At 46.1% G+C, this 15870-nt stretch overlaps 3 protein-coding genes and 6 non-coding genes across 9 annotated transcripts; 3 read left to right on the plus strand and 6 right to left on the minus strand.

Annotated features, from left to right (window-relative positions):
- The first annotated feature begins 455 nt into the window (after positions 1-455).
- Positions 456-1083, plus strand: LOC146343067 (histone H2B 7-like). The gene has a single exon (XM_084806613.1). It carries the CDS (start codon positions 556-558, stop codon positions 934-936), a length of 381 nt encoding a protein of 126 aa, XP_084662739.1. The 5' UTR covers positions 456-555; the 3' UTR covers positions 937-1083.
- A 688-nt stretch (positions 1084-1771) lies between these two features.
- On the minus strand, positions 1772-3711 carry LOC146343068 (histone H3). Its single transcript, XM_084806612.1, has one exon. The coding sequence runs from the start codon at positions 3451-3453 to the stop codon at positions 3043-3045; it is 411 nt and encodes a 136-aa protein (XP_084662738.1). The 5' UTR covers positions 3454-3711; the 3' UTR covers positions 1772-3042.
- Positions 3712-5107: 1396 nt separating this feature from the next.
- Positions 5108-5179, minus strand: TRNAD-GUC (transfer RNA aspartic acid (anticodon GUC)). Its single transcript has one exon. It is a non-coding gene; the product is annotated as a tRNA-Asp (tRNA).
- A 6796-nt stretch (positions 5180-11975) lies between these two features.
- LOC146343070 (histone H1-like) lies at positions 11976-13530 on the plus strand. The gene has a single exon (XM_084806615.1). The coding sequence runs from the start codon at positions 12004-12006 to the stop codon at positions 12625-12627; it is 624 nt and encodes a 207-aa protein (XP_084662741.1). The 5' UTR covers positions 11976-12003; the 3' UTR covers positions 12628-13530.
- Positions 12780-12861, plus strand: TRNAL-AAG (transfer RNA leucine (anticodon AAG)). The gene has a single exon. It is a non-coding gene; the product is annotated as a tRNA-Leu (tRNA).
- TRNAS-GCU (transfer RNA serine (anticodon GCU)) lies at positions 13212-13293 on the minus strand. The gene has a single exon. It is a non-coding gene; the product is annotated as a tRNA-Ser (tRNA).
- Positions 13531-14266: 736 nt separating the features above from the next.
- On the minus strand, positions 14267-14339 carry TRNAF-GAA (transfer RNA phenylalanine (anticodon GAA)). The gene has a single exon. It is a non-coding gene; the product is annotated as a tRNA-Phe (tRNA).
- A 185-nt stretch (positions 14340-14524) lies between these two features.
- Positions 14525-14595, minus strand: TRNAG-GCC (transfer RNA glycine (anticodon GCC)). The gene has a single exon. It is a non-coding gene; the product is annotated as a tRNA-Gly (tRNA).
- Positions 14596-15401: 806 nt separating this feature from the next.
- TRNAQ-UUG (transfer RNA glutamine (anticodon UUG)) lies at positions 15402-15473 on the minus strand. The gene has a single exon. It is a non-coding gene; the product is annotated as a tRNA-Gln (tRNA).
- Positions 15474-15870: the final 397 nt, after the last annotated feature.

Below are 15870 nucleotides of genomic sequence, written 5' to 3' on the forward strand. Positions count from 1 at the left end.
ATGTGTAATCCTCCATTTTTCAGTGGTAATAAGGGAAAGGCAAAGACTCACCCGAAGAAAGAAGCGGTCAGCAACTTTATTAGCAAAGCGGGGGACAGTTTTCCTCTGAGAGTATCTCATTTCTCAAAAGAGAAATCTGGTCGTTTTTAATTGAGTAATAACCGATAACATGTATCCTACATCTAGAGCTTGTTTGCAACTGATGACTCTATTTCTATATTATGCTTCCCTGAAATTATTTGCTTAATTTCGTCTGCGGCTTCAAATTGGCAAGTTTGATTGGATAACCATTACACTTCCCCGCTGACCAATAAAACTGTGACTTCCAAATATAACCAATCGGAGGTTTAACCCTTACACCAATAACGAAGATGGGTTTCCTGGCCAATAGAAATGCAGCATTTCAAACACCTTTCTTTGCATGTTTCAACAGCCAATAGGCAGCAAAAGAGCTGAAATAGCTCGTTTGCATAAAGCTGGTATAAATAGAAGAGGCCTCAGGTTGTTCGAAATCAGATCTGTCTGTTCTGCGGAGAGAATTGCTGAGTAGTCAGGATGCCCGAGCCAGCCAAGTCGGCGCCGATTCCCAAGAAGGGCTCCAAGAAAGCCATCACCAAGACGCAGAAGAAGGGCGACAAGAAGCGCAAGAAGAGCCGCAAGGAGAGCTACTCCATCTACGTGTACAAGGTGCTGAAGCAGGTGCACCCGGACACCGGCATCTCCTCCAAGGCCATGAGCATCATGAACTCCTTCGTGAACGACATCTTCGAGCGCATCGCCGCCGAGGCTTCCCGCCTGGCCCACTACAACAAGCGCTCCACCATCACGTCCCGCGAGATCCAGACTGCAGTGCGCCTCCTCCTGCCGGGGGAGCTGGCCAAGCACGCCGTGTCCGAAGGCACCAAAGCGGTGACCAAGTACACCAGCTCCAAGTAAACTTCCTGAGAACAGATTAGTTCTTGAAGACCAAAGGCTCTTTTAAGAGCCACCCACGTTCTCTTTAAAAGAGCTTGATCTACTTCTGTTCACATGGTTATAAGTGTTTTTGCAAGGCCTTTGGTGCTAAATCCTTCCTTGCCCCAAGCCTTTCCGTTTATTTGGTAAAAATCTACTGGAACATGCTTGTAACCTTGCAGCCCAACCCAAGGTGGTAATTCATTTCCCATTGTTCTTAAGGGGATGTGCTAAGTACATCAACTGTAGGGGTGCTATTTTAATAAAAGTTAATGAGGGCTAATAAAATACTACTGGTGCATTTTACAGGAGAAAAATTTAATGTTACTTTAGCTGTTGAAAGGAACATTCAGGTTTACAATAAAATGTAGTTGCAACTATATGCAGGCTCTAGGAAGCTCCTGCTCTTAAGACAGAAATGTACTTCAATCGGTTCTACAAAGAAAGTCTAGTACTGCTGGCTCATGCATTTCACAAACATTTGGAGTAGGCTACCTCAAAGCAAGATAGCATCACCAATGCAATGAATATGAACTTGAGCACGCTCCGGGAGAAAGCGCAGGACAGGAAGGCCTGGTGTGCTATGATCCATGGGGTCATGAAGAGTCGGACATGACTGAACAACCTCAAAGCAAAGGGCCCTGATTACATTTTTTTTATTTCCCTCCTTTTTCTGAGTCCCAATACTGGGACTCAAGGCAGCCTTACAACATTAAAACTTGTACAGTTAAAACCTTTACATAGAAGTATACAAAAGTTAAAATTATAATTAAATCATCAACAATATTAAATTTTTATAAAATATAGAAATGTTAAAAATGTTCTAAAAAACAAGAAAAACCATAATATCCATCCACCATATTCTCACAGCTCCAGACTAGCTATCCCCAAAGGCCTGCTGGAACAAAAAAGGTTTTACATGCCTGCAGAAGCATATCAAGGAGGGTACCACACTCTCCTCCCTGGGAAGGGTGTCCCAGAGCCTTGGAGCAGCCACCGAGAAGGCCCTCTCCTGCGTGCCCGTGATGGTGGCGGGACCGCAAGAAGGGCCTTGAAGATCTCAGGGCACAAGTAGGCTCATAGGGAAAATGACCAGCACTTTGAGTTGTGCCCGGAAGCAGACTGGGAGCCAATGATGCTGTTTTAGCAGGGGAGTTGTATGCTGCCTGTAGCCAGCCCCAGTCAACAGTCTGGCAGCAGCTCTTTGAACCAGCTGAAGTTTCTAAGCACTGTTCAGAGGCAGCCCTACATAGAGCACACTACAGTAATCCAAACTGATTGCCTAGTTAAGTCAATTGTTGCATGGAGTTCAACCTGCATAGCACACTCTCTCTAGCATATAAGCATAAATTTTTTGAAGTGCACTTGGATCAGGTTGAATATCAATTTTTGCTAAATTGAATAAATTAGCACAATATGCCACGGAGTAGGGGCGTTGACCCAATTTTATCTGCCCTTAGCCACCAAGGAGAGATGGCAATGTCTAAGTAGTGGGTGAGAAAATCTTTTTTCCAGTGATTTCCCAGTTAGTTGTAATCTTCCACAGTGACTTGTGAAACTTATTTTAAAACAATTTCCCGAGTTGAAAACATTAAAGCCTAAGAAACATTAGCTGAGTGGTTTGAGTTTCTACATTTTCCCTAAGAATTAATACAGGTGCAACATACATCTCCCTACAAGGAAATCTGCCCTACCCAAGTGACCTGGCATTTACCAGTATCTTGTTTATGTGAATTTCCAAGTCTCACCTATTTTGCACCAAGCACAAAAGACGGTTGTGGCCACTTGGGGCTTCTGTGATATAGTTTTACCATTTATCGGGGGGGGAGAAAGTATTATATCACAAATCACCAAAACAGTGGAAGCCAATCTTGTAGCATTTTAAACACATTATGGCCTAACCTTTTATAGTATTTATTGCATTTTTGTGACACTAGACTCAGTTTTTGCTTTAAAGTACCAGTGGAAAGTGTTCCAAAGTAGTTTATAACCAAGAAATAGCAATCCCCAGCACTTTTCTATGAATATTTGGTGGCTCTTAAAAGAGCCGTTGGGTTTATAAGGGAAGAACCTCCGAGTTTGGGCGCATTAAGCCCTCTCTCCGCGAATGCGGCGAGCCAACTGGATGTCCTTGGGCATGATGGTGACCCGCTTGGCGTGGATGGCGCACAGATTGGTATCTTCAAAAAGACCAACTAAGTAGGCCTCGCTCGCCTCCTGCAAGGCCATCACAGCAGAGCTCTGGAAGCGCAGGTCAGTCTTGAAATCTTGGGCGATTTCCCGCACCAGGCGCTGGAAAGGCAGTTTCCGGATGAGCAGCTCTGTAGACTTCTGGTAGCGGCGGATCTCCCTGAGGGCGACCGTCCCAGGGCGGTAGCGGTGGGGCTTCTTCACACCACCGGTAGCCGGCGCACTCTTCCGAGCCGCCTTAGTAGCCAGCTGCTTGCGGGGCGCCTTCCCGCCGGTGGATTTGCGAGCCGTCTGCTTGGTGCGAGCCATTTTTTAAGCTTTACGAAGCGCAGCAAAACAAAACCCACCTCTCCCGTAAAACAGCCACGAACAGTTAACTGACAAGGGCGACTGGTGGGTTATTTATAGTCTACTTACTCTATTTTGATTGGCTGAAAACAACAACCAATCACTTGCTCGATTTGAATCTTCCGCGCTGCGCAGGGATTGGACGTGATTTGCGGCGCGCTGCGCAGGGATTGGACGTGGTTTGCAGAACCACGTCCAGCATCTCGATTTCTTCCTTAGGTCTTCCCTACTTCCCCCCTCCGGCCCTCAATATCTCACAACCTGTTCGCAAAGCGCTGGTCCGCCAGAATACATTTTTCTTTTGGAGCAGATGGTTCATGAACATGCAAGAGCTGAAAGTCCCTTAATTCAACACCCCGATTCCAATCACGTAAGATTCAATTCCCAGTAAAATCCACATAGGGTCGAAGCACGAGGCTGCAAGATACTGTATGAAATTGCATGGCTGATCTGCTAGTTTGCGGTATGTGAGGCTGTGATCTCTAAATCATCACAGTTTTAATTCGGGAACAATTCCCCTTAGAGGAAACAAAGGATTTTGAAAATATGCCGCCCTGGAACACGATTAGTCAATAGCAAACGCCCCTTTTCTTTCATCCAATCAGGACACAGCATCATCTGAACTAATATTATAATGTGAGGCGACTACACCCAAAAGCAAATGTTAAGAGAAAGGGGCAGTTTCACATATGTGACATTGGTGGATCAACAAAAAGCAGAAGAGCGATCTTGAAAGTAAAAAAAATGAGGAGAGAGGGCGTATGTCTGTAGGTACTTTAGCCGAGCGGTCTACAACGCTGGATGAAGGCTCCAGCCGCTCCGGGGTACCGGTTCGAATCCCACCGCTGCCAGAGTTTTCTAAGTAAATGTTATATCCTCCATCTTGAAACACCTGGATATCAGTTTAAACAAATATTCTGGCAGAGTAAAGGAGAAGACTGGCTTTGGCAAAACGCACTGACAGCATTTTAATCGATATACATTTTATTGGAGGTAGATAGAGGTGAGAACATTCATGGGTGTTTGGCCGAAATCAAATATAAGGGAGAAACTAAGTCAAATCAGACAAAAATCCCCCAGCATCCTGTTTTTCACGGGCGGGCAACAGCCTTATCCTGCTGTTTGCCCCCAGCTCCAGCAATGTGCATTCAAAGGTACGCTACCACTGAGTTTCCATGTCGCTATCTTGGCTAATGCCAGTCTAAGAACTCTATAATTTCTTAGTCCCTTTCTAAAGCTATCTAAACTAATTGCCATTACCATGTTTTGTAGGAGAGAATGCCAGAAATTAATTAGTCATGATGTGAAAAAATATCACCCGATCCATTCTCTCCACACAAGGCTTAATTTTATAAGCTTCGATCATGCCTCGCTCCTTAGTCATCTTCCCCACTCCTCGCAGAAAAAGTGCTCCCACCCCCAGGAAGATCAAGTTGCCCCTTTTCTGCTCTTGTCCATAAACATATCTTAGCCTGGTTTACAGATACTTTTTAATACGACTTTTAACGTTGTTGCTTCAGAGCGGGAAGCACGCCGTTCTACGTCGAATAATTTTAAGCATCGCTTGTACCGAGAATATACACGATCCTCTTTTTTTTCTTCAAAATACATCGTCCTCCCCGTCGGGGAATTGAACCCCGGTCTCCCGCGTGACAGGCGGGGATACTGACCACTATACTAACGAGGAGGCAGCTGTCGCTTCCTTTTCGCTTTGACTATTTGATAATACACTAAAATGTCGCTTACCCGTTACTTCCCACTGATTAACTATTTTTAAGTGCGTGTTGTTCAAGTCAACCCCCGTCTACCTAAAGACCCCAACCAACAAAATAGAAATTGCAACCGATTTTGCATGTGGCTATCGCAATTCTGGTAGACAGGCTGCAATCGCCTGCACAAATACCCACTGAAACTAGAGGGGCTTACTTCCGAGTAAACATGAATAGGAACGCTCCGTAAATCTTCCTAGAAACTGACCTCGGCACCTTCTTGAATCTTACTGGTATTAATTTTCACGAGAGTTTTCATTCTAGGGCAACCTATAACTATTGATTGGGGGTGGGGCGAACAGAAGCATTTTTGCTCTCTGCATTTTACCAAATTTTTGTCTATTTGACTGGATAAGGATGTGCCATTCCGTTGTATGATTCATCGTATGACACTGTGCTTTGTTGTGCTATCTTGCCACTGAATTCACTGTTAATTACACCTCATTGCGTTTTTGTTGCCATTGCAATGTGGTATTATAATTTGTTCATGGCATTTGTTTTAATATTTATAGTATTTGTATTATGTGTTTATCACATTTGTATTCTGGCCTTTGTTCAAGGGACTTGGGAGCATCGTTATTCAATTTTATTGTCATTTTTACATTGTACCGTTCCCCAGAGCAACATACATGATTCCCTTCTCCCCACTTTTATCCACACAACAACCTTGCAGGATAGGTTAAAAGGAGGAGTCAAGAGGATTAAATCCCCTCAAAATGCTCGGGATTACTCAAAGCCACAATAATAGAAGCCCAGCTAAAATGTATAGCAGAGGTCAGAAAAGGTAGCACCAAATCCAAGAGGTCGGGCATGGTTAACGAGCAGTGTTAAGGGAGCTATTAGAGAAAAGGGGGCTTCCTTCAGAAAATGGAAATCTTGTTCAAGTGAGGAAAACAAAAGGGAGCACAAGCGTGCACAAAAGGTGATGCAAGTGGCGAGAAGAGATGTAAAAAAGCAGTTTGAAGAACATGTAGCTAACAACATCAAGGCCAACAATAAAGAATTATTTAAATATATCAGAAGCAGAAAACCAGTTAGGGAGGCAGTTGGACCACTGGATGATAATGGAGTTAAAGGAGGACAAGGAGATTGCAGAGAAGCTGAAAGAATGATTTTCATCTGTCTTCACTGCAGAAGATATAGGACAGATACCTGTGCCTGAACTGATGTTTTCAGGGAGTTGGAGGAACTAAGGCAAACAGTGATGACAAAAGATGAAGTTCTCAACCCTATGGATAAATTGAAAGCAAATACATAACCGGGCCAGATGGTTTCCATCCTAGAGTTCTCAAAGAACTCAAATATGAAATTGATGATCTTCTAACCAAAATATGCAACATGTCCCTAAGAGCAGCCTCTATACCAGAGGACTGGAAGATGGCCAATGTAACACCAATTTTCAAAAATGGATCCAGGGGGGATCCGGGAAATTACAGGCTGGTTAGCTTAATGTCTGTTCCAGGTAAATTGCTTGAAGGCATTATTAGATATAAAATTAGTAAGCATATAGAAGGACAAGCCCTGCTGAAAAGGAATCAACACAGCTTCCACAAAGGTAAGTCCTGTCTCACTAACCTTTTAGAGTTCTTTGAGAGGGTCAATAAACATGGAGACAGGGGTAATCCAGTAGACATTGTTTACTAGGACTTCCCCTTCATGGATCACTGCCTTGTTGTGGCGAAGGGGCTTGCGTAACTCAGTGAAGCCATAAGCTATGCCGTGCAGGGCCACCCAAGACGGACAGGTCATGGCAGAGAGTTCTGACAAAATGTGGTCCACTGGAGAAGGAAATGGCACCCCACTCCAGTATTCTTGCCAAGAAAACCCCATGGAACGTATCACAAGGCTAAAAGAGATGACGCCGGAAGATGAGCCCCTCAGGTCGGAAGGTGTCCAATATACTACTGGGGAAGAGCAGAGGGTATTTCCAAGGAGCCCCAGAAAGAGTGAAGCGGCTGGGCCAAAGCCAAAAGGACACTCAGCTGTGGATGTGTCTGGTGGTGAAAAGAAAATCCGATGCTGTAAAGAACAATATTGTTTAGGAAGTCAAGTGGGCCTTAGGAAGCATTAGTAACAACAAAGCTAGCGGAGATGACAGTATTCCAGCTGAGCTATTTAAAATCCTAGAAGATGATGCTGTTAAAGTGCTGCATTCAATATGCCAACAAATTTGGAACACTCAGCAATGGCTGCAAGACTGGAAAAGGTCAGTTTACATTCCAATTCCAAAGAAGGGCAACGCCAAAGAGTGTTCAAACTACCGCACAATTGCGCTCATTTCACATGCCAGCAAGGTGATGCTCAAAATCCTACAAGCTAGGCTTCAGCAGTATGCGAACCGAGAACTACCGGAAGTACAAGCTGGGTTTCGAAGAGGCAGAGGAACTAGAGATCAAATCGCCAACATTCGCTGCATCATGGAGAAAGCAAGAGAATTCCAGAAAAACGTCTATTTCTGCTTCATTGACTACGCTAAAGCCTTTGATTGTGTGGATCACAACAAACTGTGGCAAATTCTAAAGTGATGGAAGTACCAGACCACCTTACCTGTCTCCTGAGAAACCTGTATGAGGGTCAAGAAGCAACAGTAAGAACCGGACATGGAACAACCGAGTGGTTCAAAATTGGGAAAGGTGTACGACAAGGCTGCATATTGTCACCCTGCTTATTTAACTTATATGCAGAGTACATCATGAGAAATGCCGGGTTGGATGAATCAGAGGTCGGAATTAAGATTGCTGGGAGAATTATCAACAACCTCCGATATGCAGACGATACAACCCTAATGGCAGAAAGTGAAGAGGATCTAAAGAGCCTCTTGTTGAGGGTGAAAGAGGAGAGTGCAAAAGCTGGTTTGAAACTCAACATTACAAAAACTAAGATCATGGCATCTGGCCCCATCACTTCCTGGCATATGGAAGGGGAAGAATTGGAAGCAGTGACCGATTTTACTTTCTTGGGCTCCAAGATCACTGCAGACGGTGACTGTAGCCATGAAATTAAAAGACGCTTGCTCCTTGGGAGGAAAGCTATGGCCAACCTAGACAGCATAGTAAGAAGCAGAGACATCACCTTGCCGACAAAGGTCCGTCTAATCAAAGCTATGGTTTTCCCAGTAGTAATGTATGGCTGTGAGAGCTGGACTATAAGGAAGGCTGAGTGCCGAAGAATTGATGCTTTCGAACTGTGGTGCTGGAGAAGACTCTTATGAGTCCCCTGGTCTGCAAGGAGGGCAAATCAGTCCATCCTAAAGGAAATCAACCCTGAGTGCTCATTGGAAGGACAGATCCTGAAGCTGAAATATTTTGGCCACCTAATGCGAAGAGAAAACTCTCTGGAAAAGACCCTGACGCTGGGAAAGACTGAAGGCAAAAGGAGAAGGGGACAGCAGAGGATGAGATGGCTAGATAGCATCACGGATGCAATGAATATGGACTTGAGCACGCTCCGGGAGAGAGCGGAGGACAGGAAGGCCTGGCGTGCTCTGGTCCATGGGGTCACGAAGAGTTGGACACGACTGAACGACTGAACAACAACAACAACAACTAGGACTTCAAAAAGGCTTTTGACAAAGTCCCTAACCAAAGACTCCTGAGCAAACCTAGCAGTCATGGAATAAGAGGACAGGTCTTTAACTGGTTAAAGACGAGAAAGCAGAGAATAGGAATAAATGGAAAATTCTCCCAGTGGAGGGAAGTAAATAGTGGGGTCCCACAGGGATCTGTATTAGGACCAATGTTTTTCAACCTGTTCATAAATGATCTGGAATTAGGAGTGAGCAGCGAAGTGGCCAAGTTTGTGGATGACACCAAATTATTTAGGGTGGGTAAAACAAAGAAGGATTGTGAAGAGCTCCAAAAGGATCTCTCCAACTGGATAGATGACTGGGAGAATGGGCATCGAAATGGCAAATGTGGTTCAATGTAAGCAAGTGTAAAGTGATGCACGTTGGGGCAAAAAATGACAACTTCGTTGTCTTTGTATAGCCTGATGAGATCTGAGCTAGCGGCGACCAACCAGGAAAGAGATCTTGGGGCTGTGGTGGACAGCTCAATGAAGGTGTCAACCCAATGTGCAGCTGCTGTAAAAAAAAAAAAAAAAAGGCAAACTCCATGCTAGGCATAATTAGAAAAGGAATTGAGAATAAAACTGCCAATATCATACTGCCCTTATACAAATCTACGGTGCAACCACACTTGGAATACTGTGTCCAGTTCTGGTCACCACACTTAAAAAAAGATATTGTAGAGCTGGAAAAAGTGTAGAAAAGGGCAACTAAAAATGTTCAAGGGGCTGGAGCATCTCCCCTATGAGAGATGGTTACAACAGCTGGGGGTGTTTAGCTTGCAAAAAAGGAGGGTAAGGGGAAACAAGATAGAGGTCTGCAGAATTATGCATGGTGGTGTGTAGAATGTGGATAGGGAAGACATTTTTCTCCCTCTCTCAAAATACTAGAACCCAAAGGGGTCATCCTATGAAGCTGATTGGTGGGAGATTTGGGACAGATAAAAGGAAGGGCTTCGTCACACAGCACATAGTTAAACTATGGAATTCACTACCACAGGATGTAGTGAGGGCCATCAATTTGAATGGCTTTAAAAGGGGGTTGGACAAATTCCTGGAGGAAAAGGCTATCAATGGCTACTAGTCTTGATGGCTATGTGCTACCTCCAGTTCCAGAGGCAGTGAGCCTATGTACACCAGTTGCTGGGGAACATGGGTGGGAGAGTGCTGTTGCACTCATGCCCTGCTTGTGGGTTCCTGGTTGACAGCTGGTTGGCCAATAGGTGAACAGAATGCTGGACTAGATGGACCTTTGGTCTGATCCAGCAGGGCTCTTCTTATGTTCTTATGTTAGGGTGAGAGAAAGTGATTGGCCCAAATTTACTCAGTGACCTTTATGACTGAGTACATATTTGAACCCTGGCCTTCCCAGGCCTAGTTCACTAACAGTCTAACTACTGCACAGTCTAACTCCAACAGTCCTACAACTCTCAGCATGCCACAGCCAGCATGGAATGCTGGGACCTGTAGGACTTTTTTTTGTCTAAACATGCATAGGCTTGCACCCTGAGGCTGCAATCCTATATCCGCTTGTCTGGGAGTAAGCCCCAGTGAACTCAGTGAACTTACTTCTGCATAAAACTACCTAGGATTGCACTGTAGGATAACAAAACACATCTAGGCTCTGTCTCCTGTGCTTTGCACTGTTTTTCAGAGACATTCATGACACCTGACTGTAATCTATAAACTTGCCAAAGCAATGTTACCAAACGGTTTTGTACGGGGAAACTGTTACTCTCCTAAGACACACAAACCCCATCCTCTTTTTCCCTATAGCTACTGACACCTTTTAGGTCTGTGTTAGTATCCTTTCAAGATGAATCTGCTGAAAAGTTATTTTTCTGAAAAAACAAATGGCCAATTTGGCTTGAGGCCAGGTTACCTGAAGGGGATTTCCTCCAGTATATAAGTAACTGGACTGTCCAGGAGCCAAAGTCATCTCCTGAGGTCATTTTCTGGATGCCACCATTGAATGAGGTGAGGTAGGTGGCTACGACAGAAAGGGTCTTTTCAGTGGTGGAGCCCCTCTTTTCCCAGAGGGGTTCACCTGACACCTACACTGGGGACTTTTTTGCACTAGATGAAGACCTTTTTATTCTCTATGCTTTTTAGTCTTTCAGTTTTGTTTTGTTTTAAATGTGTTTAAATCTTTGTACTGGTTTTACTTTGGTTTTATTCTGTGTCAGCAATTTAGGTTGCAATCCTATACACATCTACCTGGGAATGAATCTCACTGAATTCAATGGGAATGAATTCTCCGTAAACACATACAGAATCGCACTGATAATTTACTTCAGAATTTACGTTGCTGTTCTTTTTAAATATATTTCTGTATTTCATGGGCAACCTTAATTGTGAAATGCTCAGAAAGGTTCGACTATTGGGCGATATTGAAGTGCAGCAAATAAATATATTTCTATACATCAGTGGTCCAGATGATCCAGAAATTCAGCCTGTATATTTTGGAAGGAAAACAACTGTACCTTGGGTGAAAAATCGGAAGTTTCCAAAGCCAGAGTTTTCACACAGAAACTCTCTGACATGTTTATGTGTAGTAATTTTCAACATCATTTTTTTTTCCTTCCCGGATGTCCAGAAATCAGTGGCTAAAGCAATGCCCAATATATTTATCAATTTTCACCAACAAATAAGAACCTCGTTGTCCGGTGTGTTACTTGACTAAGTTAAAGAACCGACTGCCGTAAAATTGTCAGCCAAAAATCTCCCTTTTTTACCGCCATGGTACAGACCCTCCAGGGAATCTTATTCAAGACCTTCCATAACAACTTATTAAAAGGAGCCTTCGCTATTTTCAGAGAAAAGCAAAAGTTTACACACTTGCAGGCTGGAGGAGCAGGCAGAGGCTGAGTTTCCCCCTCTGTTGCAGACCCGTCTTGCTTCCCCTGGGCGTGAAAGCCAGGTTCCCGAAAGCCCAAATTCTCCTCTTCGGTCCCGCCTGAAACGGGAGTGATCCGTGAAAGGAATTTTGATTAATTGGCTGTTTTGTGCAGATTAAGAAACACAAAGTAGCAAGGGCCGGGAGCCGGGTCTGGCTGCCCAAGAGCCCTGCCTGAAGCGCACCAATCAGAGCGCGGCTCCTCCCCTATAAATACCAGGCTCTGGGCGTTCGCTCGTGTTCAGATTCTGCATTGCTGAGAAGAGGGAGTGTCGTTCGAAAATGACTGAGGTAGCGCCGGCGGCTGCGGCGCCAGCCCCAAAGGCTCCGGCTAGGAAAGCAGCGGCGGGCGCCCCGAAGTCCCGCAAGCCCTCCGGGCCCAGCGTGACGGAGCTGCTGACCCAGGCGGTGTCGGCCTCCAAGGAGCGCGGCGGGGTCTCCTTGGCCGCCCTGAAGAAGTCCCTGGCCGCCGCCGGCTACGACGTGGAGAAGAACAACAGCCGCATCAAGCTGGGGCTCAAGAGCCTGGTGACCCGGGGGACCCTGCTGCAGACCAAGGGCACGGGCGCCTCGGGGTCCTTCAAGTTCAACAAGAACGCGGACAAGCAGGCGGACAAGGCGGCAGTGGCGGCCAAGAAGAAGCCAGCCGCACCTAAAGCCAAGAAACCTGCCCCCAAGAAAGCGACGAAGGCGGTGGGGGTCGCCAGGGCCAAGAAAAGCGTCAAGAAAGCGGCGAAGAAGCCCGCTTCGGCTGCAGGAGGGGCCAAGAAGGCGGCCAAGAGCCCTAAAAAGTCCAAGGTCACCAAGCCCAAGAAGACAACCAAGAGTCCCACCAAACCTTTGAAGCCCAAAGCTAAAGCCAAGCCTAAACCTTCCAAGGCGAAGCTCGCCCCTAAAAAGAAGTGAAGGCGTTTTTGTTGGCGCGGCCTTTTAACACAACGGCTCTTTTAAGAGCCACCCCAAGTGTTCGCTGAAAGGACGAAGTCACATGTGTTTTCACTAAAACTCTTTTGAGTCGAGGCTTTATACTAAAGGCGTTTTCTGGGGTTTGTGCTGAAGGTAGCGTGGCCGAGCGGTCTAAGGCGCTGGATTAAGGCTCCAGTCTCTTCGGAGGCGTGGGTTCGAATCCCACCGCTGCCAGCCCTCAAGTTTTTGTATTCATGGCCACAGCTAAAGGCGCCGGCTTTTGTCAAACAAAGCGTTCGGTCTCCCGCAAATTGTGCCATTTAACCCACACCGTGATTCACGCCTCCCGTTCCCATAATTCCACTGACTTGCAATTTCTTGGAAATCCTTCTACCCAAAATAATCCCAAAGGGCAACAGTGTCGGGCCAATCAGTGGCAATAACTATACAATAAAAATGGCAACGGCGCCTGCCATATCTTTGACGTTTAAACCCATTGATTTGCATCGAGTCGCTTAGAGTCCCTCTGCTAATAGTCTGTAATATTAAAATTAGTTTTTAAGGTACAATATCCCTCTTTCAACCGACGAGGATGGGATTCGAACCCACGCGTGCAGAGCACAATGGATTAGCAGTCCATCGCCTTAACCACTCGGCCACCTCGTCGCGTGGAAAAGCCGGCCTTGCTCTTCTCCTGGCCAAGTTTACCTGCGCGAGGAACTCTGCAGCCCTGCTGAAAGATTAACTCGAAACGACCCCAAAATGGCTGTTACTTATTCTGGCCCGTTTTCTCCTGACGTCTTCTGTCTTTTCTCCATTGCTGTACCGATGATGGTCTTAAAAACTTATTCAGGCGTACAAAACATAAGAGTGGCGGTGCTGCTTTGACAGTTACATGGATACGGAGCATGAGAAGGGCCCTGCTGTAACAGGCCATGGTTCGTGTCTGTTCTCATTTCGGTTTGTTCCTTTTTCCGTAGTTGAAAAAAAAAATCAAGGGTGAAGTGTAGCACACCTATAGACTAACTGTTTCAGTTGTTCAGATGTTTTAATAAATTAGCATCTGACGAAGGGGGTTGCAACCCACGAAAGCGCATGCTAATTCATTGAAATGTCGGAACAACTAAGGGCGCAAATCCTATGCCGGGTTACACAAAAAGGTCCCACAACTCCCAGCATTCCCCAGCCAGCTAGGGCTTTTGTCTGTCTAACCTTGCATAGGGTTGCACCCTAAAACCGTTAGCCTATAGGTGTGCCGCACTTCACCCTTGAATTTATAAAGAGAAGGCTAGCACGGTTATAGTATTTAAAAAAACACGCCTTCCATTCTTGCAGGAATTATAGGAGGGATCCGGTGAGACGGGGCAAGGAGTTTTATGACCACTTGAAATAGGAACACCTAATTACGGATTTTTTTTTTTAATATCGGGTCCTCTTTTGAAGAAGTTATTAAAAAAAAAACTTGCATCGCGTATTTTCAGAAATATTCCGTCCCAGACGAAGTTTATCCTATTTTGTATGCAAAATAGAGCCACTAAGGTACAACCCCATGCACGTGTAGACAGAAAAAGGGCCCTCGGCTTTTGCCATACTGATCCCTTGTCAAGAGAGCTGTAATGAGTGGCGGAAAAAACACCGCTGCCGAAACCCGGGATCGAACCAGGGACCTTTAGATCTTCAGTCTAACGCTCTCCCAACTGAGCTATTTCGGCTGGCGGTAGCTCTGTCTTTGATGTAATGTGTAATGAAAGAAATATATTCTCCATCGGATAACTCTCAATTCCCCTCTCCATATATTCCGCTGCCGCGAACCCACAAAAAGGACCCCCGCCCCGAAAGCGCGAATAGTGTATTTTGTGAGGGTGTGATCGGGGAAATAAATAAAAATGAGCGCTGTTGCATTGGCCGGGAATCGAACCCGGGCCTCCCGCGTGGCAGGCGAGAATTCTACCACTGAACCACCAATGCAGGCCTGTCCGGCCTCGTTTCTTGACGGCTGATATAGAGCTATGCATTTCAGAAGTTGTGTTTAACTACTCTCCAAGAGTTTGGTTTGCAATTTTATCCTTGGCGTTCCCTTCCGACTTCGTTTCATGGCTCAACCATCTGCATTCTCAGAATAAAAATCCCTACCCCAGGAATCAAGGGCCAGGCCCCTATCCGTCATGCGGGTGGTGGCTTTAAAAATATTGCATATAAGGTTTCTCAGTCTTTCTCCAAACCCCGTTTCGAAGAAGGCCGTCGGAAGGGCCCTAGCCGTGTCTCCTGAGCTGCGCCCCCAAACCGTAGCAATTAGAGCGATTAGGCCGAAGGGAAGGCATTCTGCACATGCTTGAAAGTGCTGGGCTTGCCTTCCAGCTTGCAACACGCAGCTTGCCCCAAGTCTGCAATGCCGCCTGCTTCTTTACTGCCCCGGTTTCAGGAACTCGGAGCTGCCGCCGCTGTCTAAATGGAAACTTCCTTACAGAGGAGGTAGGAATTCACCAGCTAGTTCCCCGGTTGGGCTCCGCTGGGAGGGCTGCGTCGCCCGCCATGCTCATCCCCGCTTTTGGACTTTTCTTCCACCCATGCAAACAGATTTTTGACCCTCCGTTGTTGCTGTTTTTCTCTTCTTTTTTTTGGTGGGGGTGGGAGAACTTGGGGGGCCACGCAGGCCGGGCAACTTCACCCAGTGCAGGCTCGAGCCTGGAGATTTCCCGTGTTGCGGCTGGTGTGCAGTTTGAGACGCAGGTGCAGGTAAAGGGGGACCCCTCGCGCGACTCTGGAAAAAAACGAGGTTCCACCGAGATTTGAACTCGGATCGCTGGATTCAAAGTCCAGAGTGCTAACCATTACACCATGGAACCTGCCACGCCGCTGCCTGCTCACCTTTTCATTTTGTCCTAAATAATAAACACACTCATTTTCTGACAGTCATTTTCTCTTTTCCCGAGTTTACGATATCAAAACAAAGGGGAAATACAGGGGGAAAGGAATGATCAGGTACTCTTTGAATTTTGTAGCGCTTTCAGAGTTGGGGGCGGGGGGGGGGTCTTGTTACCAGGATCTGCGGCCCTGGGGGGACACTGGAAAAAGATCATGGAGCAGCAAAAGCATCCCCGCCTGTTTTGATTAACCTCTCATTGGCACGCGTCCTCCCCGTAGCACCATCGATGGACACGGCCCTTGACGAAAGAGCAGGCTTGAGAGCTCCCTGCCCCAAGGGGCTTACAATCCAAAAAGGATAGACCCAAGGCAGGTTGC

This window comes from Heloderma suspectum, chromosome 6 (genome assembly GCF_057233095.1).
Source record: "Heloderma suspectum isolate Gila_16-S chromosome 6, 16-S_ref, whole genome shotgun sequence".
Taxonomy (NCBI): domain Eukaryota; kingdom Metazoa; phylum Chordata; class Lepidosauria; order Squamata; family Helodermatidae; genus Heloderma; species Heloderma suspectum.

Bases quoted from the DNA above. Each gene is read 5' to 3' on its own strand.
- LOC146343067 (XM_084806613.1), top strand. From the start codon at position 556: ATGCCCGAGCCAGCCAAGTCGGCGCCGATTCCCAAGAAGGGCTCCAAG.
- LOC146343068 (XM_084806612.1), bottom strand. From the start codon at position 3,453: ATGGCTCGCACCAAGCAGACGGCTCGCAAATCCACCGGCGGGAAGGCG.
- LOC146343070 (XM_084806615.1), top strand. From the start codon at position 12,004: ATGACTGAGGTAGCGCCGGCGGCTGCGGCGCCAGCCCCAAAGGCTCCG.